General features: G+C 52.6%; 1 protein-coding gene across 1 annotated transcript in view; it reads right to left on the bottom strand.

Annotated features, from left to right (window-relative positions):
* Positions 1-2,111: 2,111 nt before the first annotated feature.
* The window catches only part of LOC149361392 (uncharacterized), a 101,089-nt gene continuing 82,595 nt past the window's right edge, over positions 2,112-20,605 (bottom strand). Inside the window, exon 3 of the mRNA XM_089568064.1 lies at positions 2,112-2,587. Coding sequence (XP_089424190.1) covers positions 2,112-2,587 — 476 coding nt within the window. The remainder of the gene's footprint in view (positions 2,588-20,605) is intronic.

The raw sequence follows: 20,605 nt of genomic DNA on the forward strand, positions 1-20,605 counted from the left end.
AGGCTTGACGGTTTGTAAGAAATTGTTTTATGTAGTTGAATGTTTTGTGGCCACAGTTGGTGTTACTGAGGTGGTCCTGGATTACTTCGTGTTTGACGTTGTCGAATGCGCATTTCAGATCCAAGGCCAGGACCACCTTGTCGTTGTGGGGACATTCGACAGGATCTAAGATGTCGTGGTGAAGTTGCAGAAGCATATCCTGTGCTGACTTGTGAGGGCGAAAACCGAACATGGTGTCCGCGAAAGTGTGCTGTGTTTCCAGAAAATCTGAGAGTCTATCGCGCACCATCGTCTATATCAGCTTGCCGACACAAGCCGTGAGGGAGATGGGGCGAAGGTTCTCCACATCAATAGGTTTTCCGGCCTGCGGAATAAAGGTCACGAGAGCCGATTTCCAATCGAGAGGGAGAGGAGTCTCTCCGCCCCAAATGCTATTGATGTATTTGAGGAGCGCGGCGTAGGCTGCGTCGGGAAGGTTGGCCAAGAGCTTGACCGTAACCTTGTCGCGCCCGGGTGCAGTGCCCCGCTTCATTTCGCTTAAGGCTGCCCGGAGGACGTGGTGTTGGAATGGCTTGTCCAGCTCCGTGTTCTCTTCGCCTGCATACGAGAACGCCGCCTGCCGGGGGTCCTTAGTGGTGCACAGGTATCGATCCATGAGCGTGTGCGCTAGCTGTTTTATCGTTCCTGTAAAGTTGTGCAACGCCCTATGTAATTGGCGTTGTGTTTCTGTGCGTGTTTGTATTGGATCGATGAGAGCGCTGAACAGGCGCCACGTGTTGGGGCTAGACATCTGGCGAGCAGCCGCGTTGCACCGGTCCACCCAGTTAGTGTCGGCTAGCTGAGTAGCATATTCCGCTGCCTGTTGTGTGAGTTCGAGGATGCGGTTCTTTAGGAGTCTGTTATGTTTCTGTTTCTTTCATCGCTTCGTGAGGTCTCGACGGGCCTCCCAAAGGTGGAGAAGGTGGTTATCCACGTCTGTTTGTGTTTCTGTGAGCTGTATCTGCTTTTCGTGTTGTGTGAGTGTAGAGGTGAGCGTTCTGGACCACACGTCGTATCCCGACTGGAATGGGTCTACGATAGGTAGAGAGGTGCGGAAAGTCGTCCAGTCAGAGATACGAGCTTGTTTTAGTGGGCGTTTCATGGGACGCATGTAAATGGTTGTGTTGATTATACAGTGATCACTACCTAGAGTGTCCTCTGTATTCAGCCAGTCGGCATGGCGTATGTTGCGTGTAAATGTGAGGTCCGGGCAAGTATCTCGTTGAATGGAATTGCTGACACGTGTTGGGTTGGCGGGGTCAGTGTGCAGGGTGAGTACAAGTGTGGAAAGAAGTTCCGCAAGCTTCCTCCCACGCCTGTCCTCCCGGGGGTATCCCCATAGCCTGCTCGGGGCGTTGAAATCGCCGACGATTAGGAGGGGATCCCTACCCGCCACCTGCAGAGCTTGAGTGAAAATTTCATTGAACGTGACGTTCTTAAGTTTCGGTGGACATTAAATATTTAGAATGTGTACAGGTGGGTCAGACCGCTTTAGGGGCAGCACTGAAACCATCGTGTATGGGAAAGACGGTGTTGTGGGAAGTGTAACCTCCTGCGCAGTGTATCGCTTGTGAACAAGTATACATGTCTGCGGGTTGTGTTGAAATGTAGTGTAGTTTGTGAGTTTTGTACAGGCGCCGGGTTCCTGAAGGGCAACCACGGCGACGAGGAACTCAAGGTTCTCAAGAAAGAGGCGGAGATGAGTCCGCTTCTTGTGGTTCTTGAGACCCCGGCAGTTCCACTGCATTAGTGTAAGCGGCTGAGTTGTTCTTGCTCGCGACTTAGGGTTGGGGGCCATGGTCGGAGGCGGAGGGTGGGGTCACTTTGTTCAGACTGCCCAGACCGCTAGTGCCCGGTGCAGACGTGCAGGAGTCTTCCGAAAAGTCGAAGTCATCGGGAATGGCTCTATTGAATTTTGAGGGGCGGTCAGCGTCCCTGATGGGGCCTACGCGTTTAAGGACGCGCGGATTGTCTTTTATCCATTTTTGGATAATGTGCGTTACGGCTTGTGTCACCTGTGCGATGATACTATCCACCTGATGGATGATGTTATCATGGATAATTTTGGGGAGCTAAGCCAATTGTGTTTCAATTGCGGTAACCCGGGTCTCCATGGCCGCGGCGCGACTCTCCACAGGAGGAGGGATGTCCCTGTCTGTTATGTTTTCTGCCTCGTCGCTCGACGCGGGCGGAGTATGGAATTGGGATTTGAGCGAGTTAAGCTCGCTGGCTAGTTTTTCGTTTTGAGCTCGCAAGAGGGCGAGCTCGCGCTTGAGTTCCTGCGTCTCGGCGGTGCTGGTGGCGGAGGAGGGAGGAGGGGAAGGAGAGGAGCCGACCCTCGCCCAGCTGCCTACCTTGGGTTGGTTGCAGGCAGCGCCGCCAGATGAAGCGCTGAGAGCTGGGAACTCCGCTGCTCCGGGTGGTGGCGTTAGCGTTGCTGTCTTGCCAGGGGGAGGCATCACGCCACTCCGTGGCGTCTTCTGGTTGTTTTGCTGCCGCCCTCCCCGTGTAGCGCCGGCATTGGCTCCCTTGGATGGCGTCCTGGGCCCTGGATGCAGCAACTTAATGAATTTGGCGGTGCATTCGCGGGAGCTGGTGAGGTGCGGGCCCCCGCAGATTAAGCACATAGGATTGCAGACGTGGCAGCGACAAGAAGGGAGAAAGCGACAACATGCACAAGAGACGCCAGAACAGCGTGAAGAACTTTTTGCGAAGCGTCGTGCTAAGGATGTAGGTTGGCGACAACGTTCTACCTCGCAGAGTGGTTCACGTGAACGCTATCAGGCGAAATGCTATCAGGCGAATTGCAACGCGCCGAAGAATGGCAAGAAGAACGCGCGCACCATAGCAATTCACCGAAAGACGCAGGTTCCAATTCCGGCCGGGGTGGTCGAATTTCGATAAAAGAGAAATACTACCGGCCCGTCTGCTGGGCGATGTCAGTACACGTTAAAGAACCTCAGGCCGTCAAAATTTCCGGAGCGCTCCACTACGGCGGCACTGATAGCCTGAGTTGCTCAGAGATATTAAACCCCCCAAAACCAAACACTTTCAGGCCTTCCGTCACTCCCGCCATCCGTCCTTCCCTTACGGCGCGGTTAAGGTGTACAGCGTGGTCCAGGTGTCCACCGAGATACGCGAGACAGATACTGCCCATTTCCTTTCCTCGAAAGCCAATTTCTTTTTGGGCCAACCAGTGTTGACATCGCTGGGACTTCGTTTCCAGCTGCTACATGTGTTGGTGAAGCCAGCTGCCGCGCGTACTCGCCGCGGTGGGTCAAAGCACCCGTCTACTGAGCCGTATGAATGGGTGAATCGAAAACTTAATATACAAGCGAGTTTGGACCGTGCAAGGTCTCAGGGCCATCGCACAGCCCTCACATTACGCGCATGTCTCCAGGCCACGTAGGGCCATGGCACGGGCACCGCGGTTCACAAAGTAAAGTTGCGTGTACGGGTCCTGCGACGCGAGGAGGGCCTCCCATGTTCCGATGGCGGGCTGTCCCTGCGGGGGAGGATGGGCAGGGCAGCCGAAGAGGATGTCGTCCAGAATGGCGCGCGCTTCTCCGCAGAGAGTGTTCACGGGGGGAAACGGGGCGGAAGTAGGATAGAAGATGAGGGGTAGGAAGAGTCCTGGGGCGCGATTACGAGTCGCTCAAAATCGTCTCAATCGGAAAGTGTCTCAAAAAGTGTCTTATTTGCTCCGTTCCTATTGATCGGTCGTGACCAGCGGCAATATTGTTTTTTTTTTGTCACCGGCTGACGCCATAAACGTGCAGAAGTGTTGAAGTTGCATACCTAAATATACGAGCTGATTGAGACGATTTTTCGGGATTGGAACGAGTGGTCTCAAACCGCCTGAGACCGAAAATGGTGGTTGTTTACATGGCCGGTGGCCGCGCGAGCAGCGGTGTAAGAGGGTGCATCAACACTGTTTTGACGTGCCGGACGAGTTGTTCCGACGTTTCGACATAGGCCGGAGCATAATGCATATGCGACGAACTCGCCGTTGAACTTGGAGGTGTGCGGGTGAGTGCGCGGTCAGTGGAACGGCAAGTGCCTGTGCGCGCCTTCGTCGCCGGTGGGTTTCAAGACAGCGTAGTAAATGAAGTAAACGTCGGCGTAGCCCAACCGACTGTGAGCAAGTGTCTGCGGTGGGTTGCGGTGGGTTGCGGAGACCACTGTTAAAGTTAAGTCGCAGAAGGTGCGCGCTTTCCGGCGAGACCCCCAAGACAAGGCGGCGGCGAAGGAGGACTTCCTTCGCATAAACTTTCGCCACCGCAATATCCCCGGCGGCGTCATCCGAGCATCATCCGAACGGAACGGCAACAACACCAACACGAATATGAAGTGCTTAACCCGAAGCGGGCGGCATGAGTTGGTTACAAAGCGGAAGAGTGATTGTTGCCCCAGTGACCGGGCGTGCCCTCTTTTAATTCCCGCAGTGAGATTGCAAGCTCCCAGCAGCTGCACCGGTCTGGTTCCGTATGTCGGGAGTTGCTGCAGTGTGATTATTCATGGTCGCTTGGTTTTTTTGAACAAAAATAAATATAATCACGCATCGCCCTTGGAGCCCATTTGCCATCGGCAAGGTGAGTTCACACTGGCGAGTCGCGGAGGTGGCGCGACAGGCTTAAATCGATTTATTACGCCCCCTCCCCGCTTTACATGTGCTTCGCAAACCGTAACTAATTGACCGAAATCGGTTGCCTAGAATACTAGCGCGACGTTTGCAGCTCGCCAGTGTGAACTTGCCTTAAAGCTGCCTTCGCTTTTTTTCGAGCCAAGAGCTCCTTGCAAATTGATCTCGGCAGACCCGTAGCAATCACTGCGTTTAAATAGATTTTTCCGCGCACTTAAGATGTCCGCAAAGTACCTTGATTCTATGTAGTGTGTCAAAAAAAGGACAGCCGTCAATAAGGTGATTTTTTTTCTGGCTGTCATGTTTACGATGGCTGAGTATGTGCGTGTAGGGATAAGGCTGAATCCATGGCTGAATCCTTTGAATCAGGCAGCAGTTCACGCCACCTAGCCGACGCTACCTACGCTTTTCCAGTGTCAGCGCACCCTCGCGGCAGCAAAAGTGACTGAAGAGCAAACTTAATTGCAAAACTGAGAACCCTTCCTGTTTTGCTTGATGTTGTGAGGTTTGAAGGAGTTTGTTAGGAAAATAAAACATTGTTCATTTTATTAATGGCGTGTTTACAGCAAGATGTTAGCATACGGCCCCTATTGCGCAACTAAATGCTTCCTGGGTGGAACCCTACTATTAGCCACCACAACCTCGCTGCTAATTGGTTGATTCCGCGGTCAACGTCTCGCGGTATCGTCATTTTGACGTCAGAGCGTCAAAAGTGAGACAAAAACTCGTAATACCGTCCCTGGTCTGGAGTTGCCTCCAGAGCATTTATTAAACGTGTCCGCCCACTCGGGCCCCCTATCGGCCATCATGAGCCGAAGTAATCGGGATGGATACCGACCGTGGCGCCAGCGTTTCGATGGAGGTGAATCAGAAAAGACGGCCGCGTTTCGATTAAGGCGGACGCAAGGCGCCCGTGTTCTTTGCGTCGTAAGTGCATGGTAAAGATCCCCAGGTGGTCGTAATTATTCCGGAGACCTCCACTACCGCATTTCCTTCTCTTATATTTCACTCCCACATTTCTCCCTTTCCTTACAGCGCTTTTCAGGTGTCCACCGACATATGTGAGGCATATACTGCGCAACTGTCTTTCCCCAAAAAACCAATGCTCACATCGGGGGGGGGGGGCTGGGAACTGGGATACCAAAGCGAGCGGACGCGTTTCACATTGGGACCGCGAATTTTGGCCTTTAAGGCGGAGGTGGATAGAAAAGTCTGACAAAATCTCATGATTCCGCCCCCCCCCCCCCTCCCTCGCCCCCTGCCAGAGTAAAACGAACACACTGAGGCAAAAACGAGCCGAAATTAGTAGACGCGGCAAAATTTCGGAACATGAGGTTTCCTATGTAGATGCGGTGGGAGGTGGTGGCGGTTTTATGGTGGCAACGGCCGTCAGCGGCCGGGGCAATCCCGTGACAGCTACCACTTTACGCAGGCAGAGCACAGAATTGCCGAGGAAAGTGCGATCGCGTTAGCTTGCTGTGGAACGGAAGCGAAGTGTGTCATCAGTGCGAGCAAAACTGCCATACGAAATTTTCGCAAGGGAATGATCTCGCCCTTAGCGGCCAGAGTCCTAGGCTAGAGAACGCTACATGGGAGAATTAAAATAATTTGGACTCTGGCGCTTGTAGGCGTCCTCAGCAACGAGATGGTCCACGAACTGGCTCGAGATCTTTACTGCCGAGGCGCTGCTGGCCCCTCGATACCAGAGGGAGCGGAGAGTGCATGCTAAAATATGGGGAGATCACGCAGCATTATATATCGGAGCGTAGACTGCTACCCCGCCAGACATAAAATTAGACAGCAGACAAGCAGGGGCGTGCAGGCACTGCAAACACTATCCGCACCCGGTTATGGCGAACCACATGTTCCCCGAGGCCAGGAGCGATAAATGCAACCTTTGTGGAGCGAGGGAGACCCTGGACCACATAATATGGGAAAGCCCGTATTCACCCGGGGGTATGTAAAATATGGACAGTACAGACACCTGGGAGACCCTGCTGCGTAGCTGGGTCCCTGAGCTCCAGCTCGTGCTCGTCCAACTCCAAGACGCTCTTGAGACCCAAGGCCTTGCAGTCTGCATCTAAGGCGGCGGCACCGGCCCCCTGACCTGCGTGTTGGGGGATGGGTAGATCGTCTTATTCGTGGACATTAAAGTTTATTCCATCCATCCATCTCGCTTCGGCAGACACGGCTTTGCGCCGCGCGTTTTCTATCATTCCTTCTCTCTACAGTTCTCAAATGGCAGGGATTGTCACTCAGCTCGGGTGTGACTTCATTCTCTAAAAATGCGGCACCATCCTCTCCCGTCATCTCGGACGCGAGCGGCCGGGTTCGATTCCCACCTCGACCAAAATTTTGATATCCTTTTCTAATGTCTCATGACGTCGTATGAGCAATAACATCAAGGGACGAATTTCCGGGTACACATTTAGCGAGTCATTCGGCAAGAGCATAGCCATCTAATGTTTCCACACTAATACGAAAACGCGACTAAGGTACCCACTGTAAGAGAGTCCCAGCGATGTGCCTTTTCATTGCTTCAGTTATGTGGCTTTCCTTCGCTTTCGAATGATTAAATGAATGAATGAATGAATTCATTGATTCATTCATTGCATTGCTTCAGTTATGCGCCTTTCCCCTGCTTTCGAAGCTCCCGCTCTTCCATTTTGAGGTTTGTGCGACTGTGTCCTGTCCCAGGGGCCAGATATGCACCTTTTCTCTTACTTTATTTGTTAGCAGCGTGGCATGGGCTTTTGTGATGATCACTTTTTCTTCTTCTTGAGGTTCTTCATGATTATGAGTTCGAAAAGGGGAACACGGCGCGTTCAAGTGTCTCCTCTGAGAGGGAATCACCGCCGTTGCGCCGTGTTTAGTAGTGTGGTAGGATGAAGGTCACATAAAGGTAAAACTTCGCGACAGTGAAGCTGGCTTTACCTAGCGTATTGTGCTCGCTTCAAAATTGGATGATGCTTAAGCTCCGTTTTTAAAAGTGGGACGCGACAGCGTGTTGCAGGGTTGCCAAGGAGTCCACGCATGGCTCGTTCGGCGCGACGCCTTGGCCGAAGGAAAGGAAACGACGCCTGTCTCTTATATCTCGATGGACACCCGAACTGCACCTAAGGGAAGGAAAATGAAATGAAGATTGGTTTTAATGAAATGAAACGACGCCTGTCTGCCATATCTCGATATATCTGTCTGCCAGTCCTAGCCGGGGCTGCATCGCCAAACGCCCCTTTATACAACCGCCGCGCCGCCTATCCGCTCTATTGCGCATGCGCAGCTGGCGGAGCGCCGGCATCGACACGGCCGCCGCAGCCACGCTAACCGCGCTAAACGCTGTGCGAGGCGAGCGGTGTGTGGAGACATCACGCACATGTGCAGCTGGTGGAGCGCCGGCACCCACACGGCCGCTGCAGCCACACTAAACGCACGAAGAGCCAGGCAAGGCCAAGTCCCATCACAGCTGCGGCGGTTGCCATGAGAACGGCTATGCTCTCCGGCACCGACACGGCCGAGGCGCAGCCACGACGACGGCTTGAAACCTGCCGTAGTGATGTATTCCTACAAAAATGTTTTTGTCCTCTAGTTTCCTGACAACCAAACTTTTTCTCGCCTGGGAGCTGGTTGTTAACACCAAAACTATGACGTGAGGGAAGAGATCAAGTACGTGAAAGAGCTGGGTAGTTCTTGCCTTCGGCCAAATTCGCACGCAGCCTTAGCGTTGCTGCGGCGACAGAGGCGTGAGAAAGACGACATCGCGCTAGTGGTACCAGACGCGCTTTTCCTCTCAGTGTTAGTGCGTCAGTAGTACTACTGTAGGTTTCGCCTCGACGCGTAGACCCGGTCGGTAGGGATGGATGAGCTTGAACAGCGTTGCTTCTACCGTGCTGCGCCAGATGGCAGCACCAGCTGAGCGCCACGCGGCAGCGGCGCCAGGCAGTTTGCTCCGTCTACGACAGATGGCGCCACTATGAGGCTCGCCGCTTCTGGCCTTGGCGCGCAGTGGCGCGCAGTGCATCGATGGTACTCTAATGATATCGGTTAAGCAATTAGCCTGATTTCTAGTCAGACCGCATAAATAACACCGAGTAAGAAAGTGGCCGAGTTGGGGATTCGAAGCAGGGTATCCGGAGTGGGAGACGAGAGCGCTAGCTATTGCGCCATGCCAGCTCGATGGGTTTGAATGATCAAAGGCGCGTTTAGTGAGTGCGGTGTCTTCATTCACTCCCATCTTCCGCCCTTCCTGTGGTTGTGGTGGTGAAAAACATTTATCGTCTAATAATTTTTTCACAGAAAGGGGATTGGGGTAGGACACTATTGGCCCTTTGCCTCACAATACTAGGTGGAACCCCTATTCTGGGGCCTATTGGCATGCAACGCCGCCCGCGTCCGTCGAACCAAGGCCTTTTGGGTCTTTAGGTGGCGACAGCCGAGCAGGGCCGCCTGCCAGTCCCCTCTGGTGCGGTTGGAGTTGAGGGGGGTAGATGGGTTTGTTTGACACGCCCAAACCATGTGCAAGGTGTCAGCCAACCTCCCCACAGAACTGGCACGCGCCATCAAAGGATTACTGAAATGTTTAAGCACCACCGGGCATAGTACAGTGTTGAGAGAAAATTTGGAGGAGGCGTTGTTCCGGTCGATCCAGACCCTTAGAAGGGGCCGGGTAGCGCCGATGCTCCTCGTAGTAATCGCGGATGTGTTTGAATGTAAGGGCCAGATAGTCTGATTGGAAGTAGCCTTCCAAGAACAGGGAGATAGCCCGGGGAGAGAGTGCGCGGGCGGCCTGATCGGCCTGTTCATTTCCATGGAGTTCCCTGTTGTCCGGGGCCCTCAATCAGGTTGCGTGCAGTTGGATCTTCGCATAGGCAGGTATTTGCAATATGCGCCAGGCAAGCGGGGGAGCCCAGCCCAGCTCATTGTTCCGGCAGGCCCCTTGCGAGTCGGTGAGGACTAGGGGTGTGCGAATATTCGATAATTTCTAATATTCGATCGAATAGCACGGTATTCGATATTCGCTTCGAACCGAATTCTCGGTATTCGAAATTTCGAAGTATTCGTCTCGCGCGAATAGTGTTACTGGGACGCTTGCCCGCTTGCTTTATATGGTTTCGGTTCCGAGTATTGCCGCATAGATGGCCTTTTTTTTATCGCACTTTCAACGCTCGGGGATCAGTAAAATACGCAAATCACGATCACGCCGGGGTGCGAACCCAGCGACACGCGAAAGAAAGGTGAGGGCGACGCGCTCTTGCGACAGATCGTGTGTTCTGGCCGTCTTCGAACCTCCGCACTAAAGTTGCCATAAGTCGCGTCCCTGCCACCATGTCGAGACAGATGCAATGAAAGAAGAACACAGCCGACAGTCGTCTAAGCTTCAAAACAAGAAACCTCCGTTTATTGTCAGCGAACCCTTTATTCTATGGCTGGCGGTGACGTTATCGATGAGCTCGCACACCTCAAGTACTCGAACGCGGGCATCGCCTTACCGCTTTTAACCCCCCCCCCCCCCCACCCCCCGGCCCCCTATTTTTTTTCAATAGAGCTGCGGTAAAGATTATCTGATAGGACAGATGCGACGATAAACACGCAGCCCTACCGCGCTATCGCTTCACCCTATCAGGTGACGAATCATGCGTACCGAACATGGGCGACCGTTCCCTCGGCAGCATTGAAGCAAGCCATCGTATTACCGGCGGAGGCGAGGAAAATACAGCGGCAGCGCGGGGACCCGATGTCGCCGAAGTGTATACTTACTTCAATGGAAAGGGCGTATTTAGCATGTGATAACGCCAAGCTTTTTTTGCACCCGTGGAGGATTACTGTCGTTAACGCTCGGCATCGGGGAGGTTGCTGACGCATACGTGACTGCCGAACTTTAGTAGGTCGGAATGATCGCATCCGTCTATGACTGGCGTCTTTTCTTGCTATTGTGACTGCTTGCGGATTGGTGGGAACGGAACGCCGTCGTAATCAGGGCATTGAGCCGTCTTCGGGCGGTGTGCCGCCCTCCGTCGCCGCAAATCGGGCACTCCGGTACGTTGGAGGCTCAGATCATTCTTGGAAGCGCGATGCTAAGTGCTGCTCGGAGGTACTACTGGGGACAATTTTGCCAGGAGGCGCGAGCGGTGCGAATGACGTTTCGCTTGCTGCGCTAGAGTTTTAAGAGTTTTAGAGTTTTAAGAGTTTTTTTAGAGTTTTAATGTAACCGGAACGATGTTCAGATCCTTCAGTTTGATAAGCGAAGCAACGCTCCGGCATACATCAGCCACGAGCTGCTAGTGAAATGCAAAAAAAATGCATCGTGCGACACGCCTTGTCAGAGTGACGGCATAGGCCGGGAAGAGCGCCAGTTTGCCGCCCTAAACAAAAGAGAGACAGAGCAGAGCCGACATTTCCATACGAGCACCCCTCGGATAGCGAAATAGACGCGCCAATCTCCGGCCGCAAGGTGATGGCGATACATTTGAACCGCGCGCGGAGCGTCCTGAACGCTATGTCCCCGACAGTACGGCCAACCTATCGGCGTTGTGGGAGCTTTGCATACGCGATGGTGCGATGCTGCCAGTGCTCCTAGGAGGTCCGGTCAGCCTATGTTCGATTTTAACATCTTTGGCTGCAGCAGTCCCATCGGCGTAACCGAAAAGAAGGCGCAATCCAAGCCAAGAAGTGAGGATCCTAAACTATAGAAACGCAAGCAACGCAAGTGGCAAGTCGGTGCACCGAACGTGATTGCCGAGCTCAGTGTTAGACATTCGACCCGTTCGACCACTGGTCACCGGTAGTGCAGAATATCCTTTTTTTTTCATTATTGTTCTCAGTGCTCTTGCTGCAGTGTAGTGCAGTTACTCCTATGGTTTCAGTTACTGGTTGTACTACTGGCACCGTTCTGTTATACTGTTATTTTCTGTATTTTATCTCTAATTTCTGATTAGAAAGCAGGCGGTATTTTTATGTGTTTTAACTTTTTAATACAAAAGCGGTAAAAATTGTTCTTAACTCACTTTAGGTGCTCTCTTAAAATTTTGAAGCATGGTTTTAAATAAAGCCTCAGTGCAGTTTGTAATGGCCTCGTGTGTTAGGAAAATAAATGGTTTTGGAAAGGCCTACTGTCATTCAGCCTTTTTTTAGTGCCAAAAGTACTATTCGAACTATTCGCTTCGAAATTATTCGAAGAAAATTGCTATTCGCTTCGAATTCGCTTCGAATAAAAAAAAACCACTATTCGCGCACCCCTAGTGACGACGTGTTTCGACTTGGGATTAGTGAGAGCCAGAGCAATGGCAATCTCCTCCGCGTGTGTTGCGCTGTAGGCTGTGAAAGTGAGCCCGGTAACTGCGTTTGTGTTGTGCACGACTGCGGCCTTGTACCACTCCCCGTGGAGTGGGCCGGCAACGTCCACGTAATACACGTGTTGTGTGTTACCATACTATCGAGCCAACGCTTCGCCGCGTGCCTGGTGACGACCGATATGGCCTTCTCTGGACATGTTGCGGGGATAGGGTCCGACCGTGAGGGCGCGTCTCCAGGGTTCTGGCACTCTGTCCCTTTCCTCATTGTGGTAGTCGTCTTTGATGTGTAGTCGGTCCAAGAGGCGGTGACCAGACGTGGTCTGTGCAAGACGCGTGTATTAGTTGACTAAGTGGGCTTCTCGATGTTCCCGGAATGTGTTCACCCCACCCAAGGCCAGTAGTCTCTGGTTAGATGTAGCGACCGGGAGATCGAGAGCCCGCTTGATGACCTTCCTGTGGATGACCTCCAGTTGGTCATCATCGTGTTCGCGCAGGTGCAAGTAGGGGGTTGAGGCGAGGATCATACTCGTTACGAAAGCATTGGAAAGCCGTAGTAAATCCTTGCTTCGTAATCCACCCCGCTTGTTGGAGACCCGGCGGACCATGCGGCTTACCGGGCCTCCCACCGTGCGAAGTTTCGCTAGGGTGGTGTCGACCTTGCGGTGGTGGTGTATGAAGAGGCCGAGGACACGGATCTCCTTGGCCTCCCGGATCGGTCCCGAGGGGAGACTGATGCGAAGCGGAGTTGTGTCTCGAGGGGAGGGACGTAAGTGCACAAATTCTGATTCAGCTGGGGCGCACTTGAGTCCGCAGTAGGCCGCGTAGTCGTCGACTAGGGTAGTCGCTGCTTGCAGGCAGGATTCCATGTGGCCCAGGTTACCTTGCGTGGCCCAGATTGTAATGTCATCCGCATAAAGAGCGTGATGTATCCCGCGCAAAGAGGACAAGTTGGAGGGAACACGAAGCATTGCCGAATTGAAGAGCAGGGGAGACAGGACCGCGCCTTGAGGTGTTCCCCTCGAGCTGATGGTGTATGGCCCGTGTTCCACATCTTGTACGCGTGTATAGTCTTGACAGTCTGTAAGAAATTGTCTTATGTAATGGAATGTTTTGTGGCCACAATTGGTGTTACTGAGGGGGTCCAGGGTTACTTCGTGTTGGACGTTGTGGAATGCGCGTTTAGGATCCAAGGCAAGGACCACCTTGTCTTTGTGGGGGGACATTCGACAGGATCTAAGATGTCGTGGTGGAGCTGCAGAAGTATATTCTTTGCTGATTTGTGAGGGCGAAAACCGAATATGGTGTCCGCGAAAATGCGCTGTGTTTCGAGATAATCGGAGAGTCTGTCGTGCACCATCCTCTCCATCAGCTTGCCGACACAAGACGTGAGGGAGATGGGGCGAAGGTTCTCCACATCAATAGGTTTGCCGGCCTTCGGCATGTAGGGCACGAGAGCCAATTTCCAATGAAGAGGGAGGGAAGTTTCTCCGTCCCAAATGCTATCGATGTAGTCGAGGAGCGCTGCGTAGGCTGCGTCGGGACGGTTGGCCAAGAGCTTGACCGCAACTTTATCTGGCCCAGGTACACTATGCCGCTTCATCATGCTTAAGGCAGCCCAGAGGTAGTGGAGATGGAACGGGATGTCCAGCACCCTGTGATCTTCGCCTGCATACGAGTATTCTGCCGGCCGGGGGGCCTTAGTGGTGCACAGGTATCCACCCCTGAGCGTTTGCGCTAGCTGTGTTGTAGTTCCTGTAAAGTTGGGCAAGACCCTATGGAACTGGCGTTGGGTTTCCGTGCGTGTTTGTATTGGATCGATGAGAGCGCGGAACAGGCGCCACGTGTTACGGCCAGACATCTGGCGCGCAGCCGCGTTGCACTGGTCCACCCAGTTAGTGTCGGCTAGCTGAGTAGCATATTCCGCTGGCTGTTGTGGAAGTTCGAGGATGCGTTTCCTTAGGCGCTGTTATGTTTCTGTTTCTTCCACCGTTTGGTAAGGCTGCGGCGGGTCTCCCAAAGGTGGAGCAAGTGGTTTTCCACGTCCGTTTGTGTTTCTGTGAGCTGTATCTGCTTTTCGTGTCCTGTTAGTGGAGACGTGAGCGATTTGGACCAGGCATCGTACCCCGACTGGAAGGGGTCTACGATAGGTAGAGAGGAGAGGAAAGCCGTCCAGTCCGGGACACGAGCTTGTGCTAGTGGGTGTTTCAGGGGACGCATGTAAATGGTTGTGCTGATTATACTGTGATCACTACCCTGAGTGTCCTCTGTATTCAGCCAGTCGGCATGGCGTATGTTGCGCGTAAATGTGAGGTCCGGGCAAGTATCTGGTTGAATCGAATTGCCGACACGTGTTGGGTTAGCGGGGTCAGTGTGTAGGGTGAGTTAAAGTGTGCAAAAAAGTTCCGCATGCTTCCGCCCACGCCTGTCCTCTGGGGGGTACCCCAATAGCCTACTCGGGCCGTTGAAGACGCCGACGATCAGGAGGGGATCCCTTCCCGCCATTCCCGCCACCTGCATAGCTTGGGTGAAATTCATTGAACGCGACGTTCTTGAGTTTCGGTGGGCAGTATATGTTTAGATTGTGTATAGGTGGGTCAGACCGTTTGAGGGGCAGCATTGACACCATCGTGTATGTGAAAGGCGGTGTCACCTGCATAGCTTGGGTGAAAATTTCATTGAACGTGACGTTCTTAAGTCTCGGTGGGCAGTAAATGTTATAGGTGGTACATATTGAATGCCAACAGCGCAAACGACGCAGACAAAGTAGAAGAAGACACAGGACACAGGGGCGTTGCATCAATACACGTTTGAAAGAGCATGCAAATAATCTGGAAGCTAACAAATCTAATAATCTAGTTGACCATGTTCGAGACTGCCAATCTTGTTTTCCTTCATTGCCTTACTGTGATATCCTCTACGAACACCCGTCCCGATTAACACGTGAGATTATAGAAGCATATCACATGAGGAAAAAAACAAGGTTATGCGTCAGTAAGCCATCTATTTCATTATATGAGAGTGAGGTTGCATATCTTGAAGCCACGTAGAAACATGGGTTGTGTTCACTAGCTGATAAGTTGGCCACTTTTTCTATAAAATGTACTACTTTCCTTGAATAAAATTTCATTTGTGAGTCAGCGCTTGTCCTGTGTCTTCTTCTACTTTGTCTGCGTCGTTTGCGCTGTTGGCATTCAATATGTACCACCAACTCGCCCGTATGGCTATAGTTATAGGTGGGTCAGACCGCTTTAGGAGCAGCACTGACGCCATCGTCTATGGGAAAGGCGGTGTTTTGGTAAGCGTGACCTCCTGCGCAGTATATCGCTTGTGAAAGCGTGTACATGTCTGCGGGTTGTGTTGAAATGTAGTGTAGTTTGTGAGTTTGGCACCGGCGCCGGGTTCATGAAGGGCAACCATGGCGACGAGGAACTCAAGGGTCTCAAGATAGAGGCGGAGATCAGCCCGCTTCTTGCGGTTCTTGAGACTTCGGCAGTTCCACTGCGTTAGTGTAAGCGACTGAGTTGTTCTTGCTCGCGACATAGGGTTGGGGGCAATGGTCGGAGGCGGAGGGTGGGGCGCGCTGACGTGCAGGAGTCTTCCGAAGAGTCAAGCTCATCGGGAACCGCTGTATTGAATTTTGAGGGGCGGTTAGCGTCCCTGATGGGCCCTGTGCGTGTTAGAACACGCGGATTGTCTTTTATCCATATTTTGATAATGTGTGTTATGACTTGTGTCACCTGTGCGATAGCACTCTCCATGTGACGCGCGATGGTATCGTGGATAATTTTGGGGAGGTCAGCCAACTGTGTTTTGATCGCGGTCACCCGAGTCTTCAGGGCCGCGGCGCGACCCTCCGCAGGATTAAGAACCTCCCTTTCTCGTCGCTCGACGCGGGCGGAGTAGGTAATTGGGCTTAGAGCGAGTAAAGCTCGATGACTAGTTTGCCGTTTTGAGCTCGCAAGAGGGCGAGCGCGCGCTTTAGTTCCCATGTCTGGGTGGTGCTGGTGGGGGAGGAGGGAGGACGGGAAGGAGAGGAGGCGGTCCTCGCCCAGCTGCCTACCTTGGGTTGGTTGCAGGTGGCGCCACCAGATGAAGCGCTGAGAGCTGGGAACTTTGCTTCTCCAGGAGGTGGCGTTACTGCTGCTGTCTTTCTAGGGGGAGGCGGCACGCCATGGCGTGGCGTCTTCTGGCCAGAATTGGCTCCCTTGGGTGGTTTGATTGGCGTCCTGGGCCCTGGCTGCGGAAGCCGGATGAATTTGCTGGTGCTTTCGCGGGAGAGCTAGTGAGGTTCGGGCCCCCGCTGATTGTGCACATCGGATTGCAATCGTGGGGGGCCATACCCTCAGTACCAACACCCACGTTTTGGCCACTAAAGCCGCATCTTTCTTTGACCGGGGTGGGATAGTTGTCCACCCAGTGCCCCAGTGTGCCGCAACGGTAGCACGCTGTCACTGTTTTTTGTATTCCTTGGCGGGAGTCAGTTGTGCGTTATAGGGACGCAACGCGGAACGTTGCGTCCTTCGAAAGTCAGTACAGCTACGTTCGATTGTCCCAGCTTCCGCCCATGGACTACTTCACCACCGCGCCACTGCACATTATGTTTCTGGGACTCACTTGTTCCTAGGTTGTGAACAGAAATCACACCGGAACACACTTCACCGGTGAACTTGAGGTGTCCGTGAAGCGTGAGTGATCCTTTGCTCGTGGGGAGTTGAATGTCCGTGAGGAGCTTTTTACCTACTTCGGGGTTCTGCGTGCCACAGAAAATTATGTTTTGTTCCCAATTTGGAGAAATAGCAATGCTGTGCATGTGCTGCCTACCGATGAGTTTCGATATGGCAGCGCCGAGTTCACTGCTGAAGGCTGTCTTGAGGGCGACCATACTGCATGGCATCAGCACGATCAAGTAATCGTCAGGGTTCATCATGACTGTTGGCTTGGGCCTGCACTCGGAGAGTGGTGAAAAAGTCTTCAGTGGAGATTTAGAAGACGGAGTGCGAGCGTCTCCCGTTGCTGAGTTGTCGACAGGACTCTTCGGCATTGCAGCTCCTCGTGCGTTCTGCAGGCGGCAGCGCCGGCTCTCAACGACTTGAAAAACGAAAGCTTGCTGCGCCGAAAAGGTGGATGGGCCGTCCCCTGGCTGGCTTACATTGACAGACGACCACGACAAAGTCGTAGGGACGTAGCCGCTTTGCTCAGCCAGAGCCATGTTGAGAGGTTGACCGGTGGGCGTCTCCGCAACCCTTTGCGGGGGAGCCGGAGTCGTTAGGCTCAGCTCGACCGCTACGTGGTGATGCGGATGGTTGCTCGAAATGGCCGAAATTGGGCGTAACTGGGTCAGATCGGGGTCTCTAGGATCCTGCTGACTTCACGGATGAAGTCTCACAGGTTTGATAGGTGTTACATCAGACTTCCACGGTTCCAGCCGAAAATTGACGGAGCGATGCGCCACGCGTCCGATCGCTCCGCGCTCAAACGCGGCGTTCCCCTTCCTGTTACGGAGAGGTCCCGGTGTTCATCGAGATATGCGAGGCATACACATTTCCTTTCCTCAAGAAACAATTTACCGAAGAGCAGGTCCGCCAGCGAGCGTCGAGGAGTACGGACGCGGTCACGTCGGCTCCGCAAACTGAGTGGTTTAATGGCGGATTTTTTCCTACGTTGACCGTAAATGTGTTTTAAACCTGTTTCCTAAGGTACAAGGAACCCGAGGATACCACATTTGTGCCGGCAAGTGCATCTTTAAAGACTGTATCGTCATTCCAATTTCGCCAGCGTTAGACGCCATGGTAGGCTTACTTCGACCGGGGAGGCGGCGACCGGCGAGCTCCCGCCACCGCCGACCACGGCCAGCTCCACGATGACGATGGAAGTGACTGTGGTGGGAACCGACATCGACCCCAAGGAACAAGAAAAAGAGGAATGAATCATGAGGCTGAAGAAGCGAGCCGAAAGAATCGAGAACGAAGAACGCCACCTGGGACGCCAACAAGGTGCCCCAGACGCGGCGGCAGCGAATGCCGCCACCGGTGCGACGACCGACGGCAGCGGCACGAGAGCCTAGAGAGAGGCGGGACGGAAACTCGCTCAACGTTCAATAGCCTCAGACCTCCTGAGACTTCCAGCGACCGGATGGAAAGTAGTTCTGCGTCCCAAAGAAGGACTTACAATGCTGAAGAGCACCACCGAGATGAGAATTGCGGCGTCGATCAGGGAGAAAGCCGGAATCAAGAACGAGGACGCACTGAAGGCCAGACTAGCTATAAACGCCAAGCAAGGAACAATTACCTACCACTCGCCTTGCTACGAAAACGCGAGGAAGGTGAAGAAAATTGAAACTGTCAAGATCGGAGACAAGGAACGCGGTGTGACCACCTACATGAACGCACCAGAGAGTTGCGGCAGGGGAGTCATCCATGGAATCGATGAGGAATACACACACAAGTATGCACTAGAAGGACTGAGCCTTAACGGATTCACCCCTCTAGTCATAGACGCACGAATAATGGGCAAGACCAAATATTTCCTAATCACCTTCGAAGAAGGGAAAGTACCACGCAGAGTAGTCTTGAGCGCAATCACTTTCAAGTGTTTTCTTCACAAAAAACGCTATGAGGTCTGCTACAAGTGCGGAGGACTTGGCCACCGCTCGGACGTCTGCGACAGAGAGGCGACCAAGTGCCGCGCCTGTGGCACGACATCGCCCCTCGAGGGGCACCAATGCACACCGCAGTGCCATCTATGCGGCAAAGAACACTACACCGGCGACAAGAGGTGCAAAAATCTGTTTCGCACCCCTTATATTGTCAAGAAACGCCAATGGGGAGCCAAACAGGAGGATGAAGAAGCGAAGAAAGAAGACAGAAGGAACAGCCGCTCCCGTAATAGATCCGGCAGCAGAACGAGGTTTCGGTCAGAGTCCTTCCCCCCGCTACAAACAGGATAGCAACAGCAACGCAAGGAGCAAGCAGCAAAGGTGAGCTGGCCAGCTAAAGTTTCTCAGGACTCCGGGACAGTTAAATAATTAAAAAAAACATTAAACAGCAGGCAGATCAGATTAAGGCTAACTGATTATATTAAGAAGCCAGAAGAGTGGATCAAAATGCTAGAAACGACAGCTAAACAACCCTAGAAAACAAACCGCAACAGGAAAAGGCAATGGCGCCTATGCAGGTGGAGCAGGATAAAGAGGTAGACACAGTGAAAAAGCCCGATTAAAAAAGAAACGTACGGAAGAGTCAGATCTTGAGACCAAATTCGATCAACGAAACGACCAACAACAGCAGGACATGAAACTACTGAACGGAACACTAATGCAATTCATGAAACAAGTCACAGAAACGATCAGAGTAGAATTTGCAAAGCGAGACGCTGCTCTCACGGCGGATTTTGAAAAGAGGGTCCAATATATATACGCGGAATTACAAGCAACCAAAAATGCCTTGGCCAAGAAACAATAATACTATCTGGCAGTGGAACTGTAGGGGCTTTCTGCGTAAACGGGCCGTTTTACAATCGTTCCTTGCAAAGGGAGACAAACCCGAAATTTTAGCTTTAAAACAGTGCGGCAAAAACGGGAAGCTGCCCGGTTACAAATCGTACCCGTGCTGAGGGGACAATACGCAGGTTGCCACCCTTGTCAAACGCAATGTAACCACGCTGCAGCACGAGACAGGGCACGTCCAATTAGATCACACACTAATCGAAAGATACCGCGTAAGCGAAGAGAGAAAAGCCTATTCATCTTAAACGTGTACAGCTCTCCGAAACAGAGAGAGGATTGTGGCTTTGACAGGCTATTCGCAACAACGAAACAGATAGCGGGCAAAAACTCTATCGTCATTGTCGGGGACATTAACGCTCATTACCCCGCATGGGGATACAAATTTACGCAAATCAAGGGCAGAGAACTCTGGGACAGCATTCTCCAAAATGAGCTCATCTTAATCATTGACCCCATCAAACCAACAAGACAGGGCAATAGCGTGAGTAGGGACACTACACCTGAATTAACACTCACCAGAGGCCAAATCACGGCAAGGTGGTGTAACACGGGGGAGGTAGTGGAAGCGACCACAAAATTATTGAGATCGTGGTAGAAGACGGATAGCCCACACCGAAACCCAACAAGGTCGCAGCGGTAAATTGGGATCTATTCAGGGCGAACCTTCATACCCGAGACGCAATCAGGGACATAGAATCTTGGGGCACAGACATTCTCGCGGCAGTTAAAGAAGCCACCGAAGAGGTGGAAGCAGACGAAACGCAAGAAGAGGTGGACAGGCGTATGATAGGCCTGTGGCGCAAGCAAAGGGAGCTAGAAGCAAAACTTGCTCAAAACAAGGGGAACAGAAACATACGTAAGCTTCTAGCCAAACAGAATAGAGATATAGAGGAGCCCATGCCGAACTTAAGCAGACAAAACTGGGGTAGTATCTCCGATCAAATGGACCGGAGAATCAGCAAAGCCAACACGTGCAAAATGCTCAGACATCTCTTAGACCCGGACAAGACAAAGTATGAGGCACGACAACAAGTACAGAAACTCGTATATAAATACGAAGGCACTAGCGACCAACTAATCTCTGAAGTGAGGGAGAGGTATTTGAGGTGCCCATCACCGACACCCCTGCCC

This window comes from Amblyomma mixtum, chromosome 2, assembly GCF_055824585.1.
Source record: "Amblyomma mixtum isolate Tamu chromosome 2, ASM5582458v1, whole genome shotgun sequence".
NCBI classification, from domain to species: Eukaryota; Metazoa; Arthropoda; class Arachnida; order Ixodida; family Ixodidae; genus Amblyomma; species Amblyomma mixtum.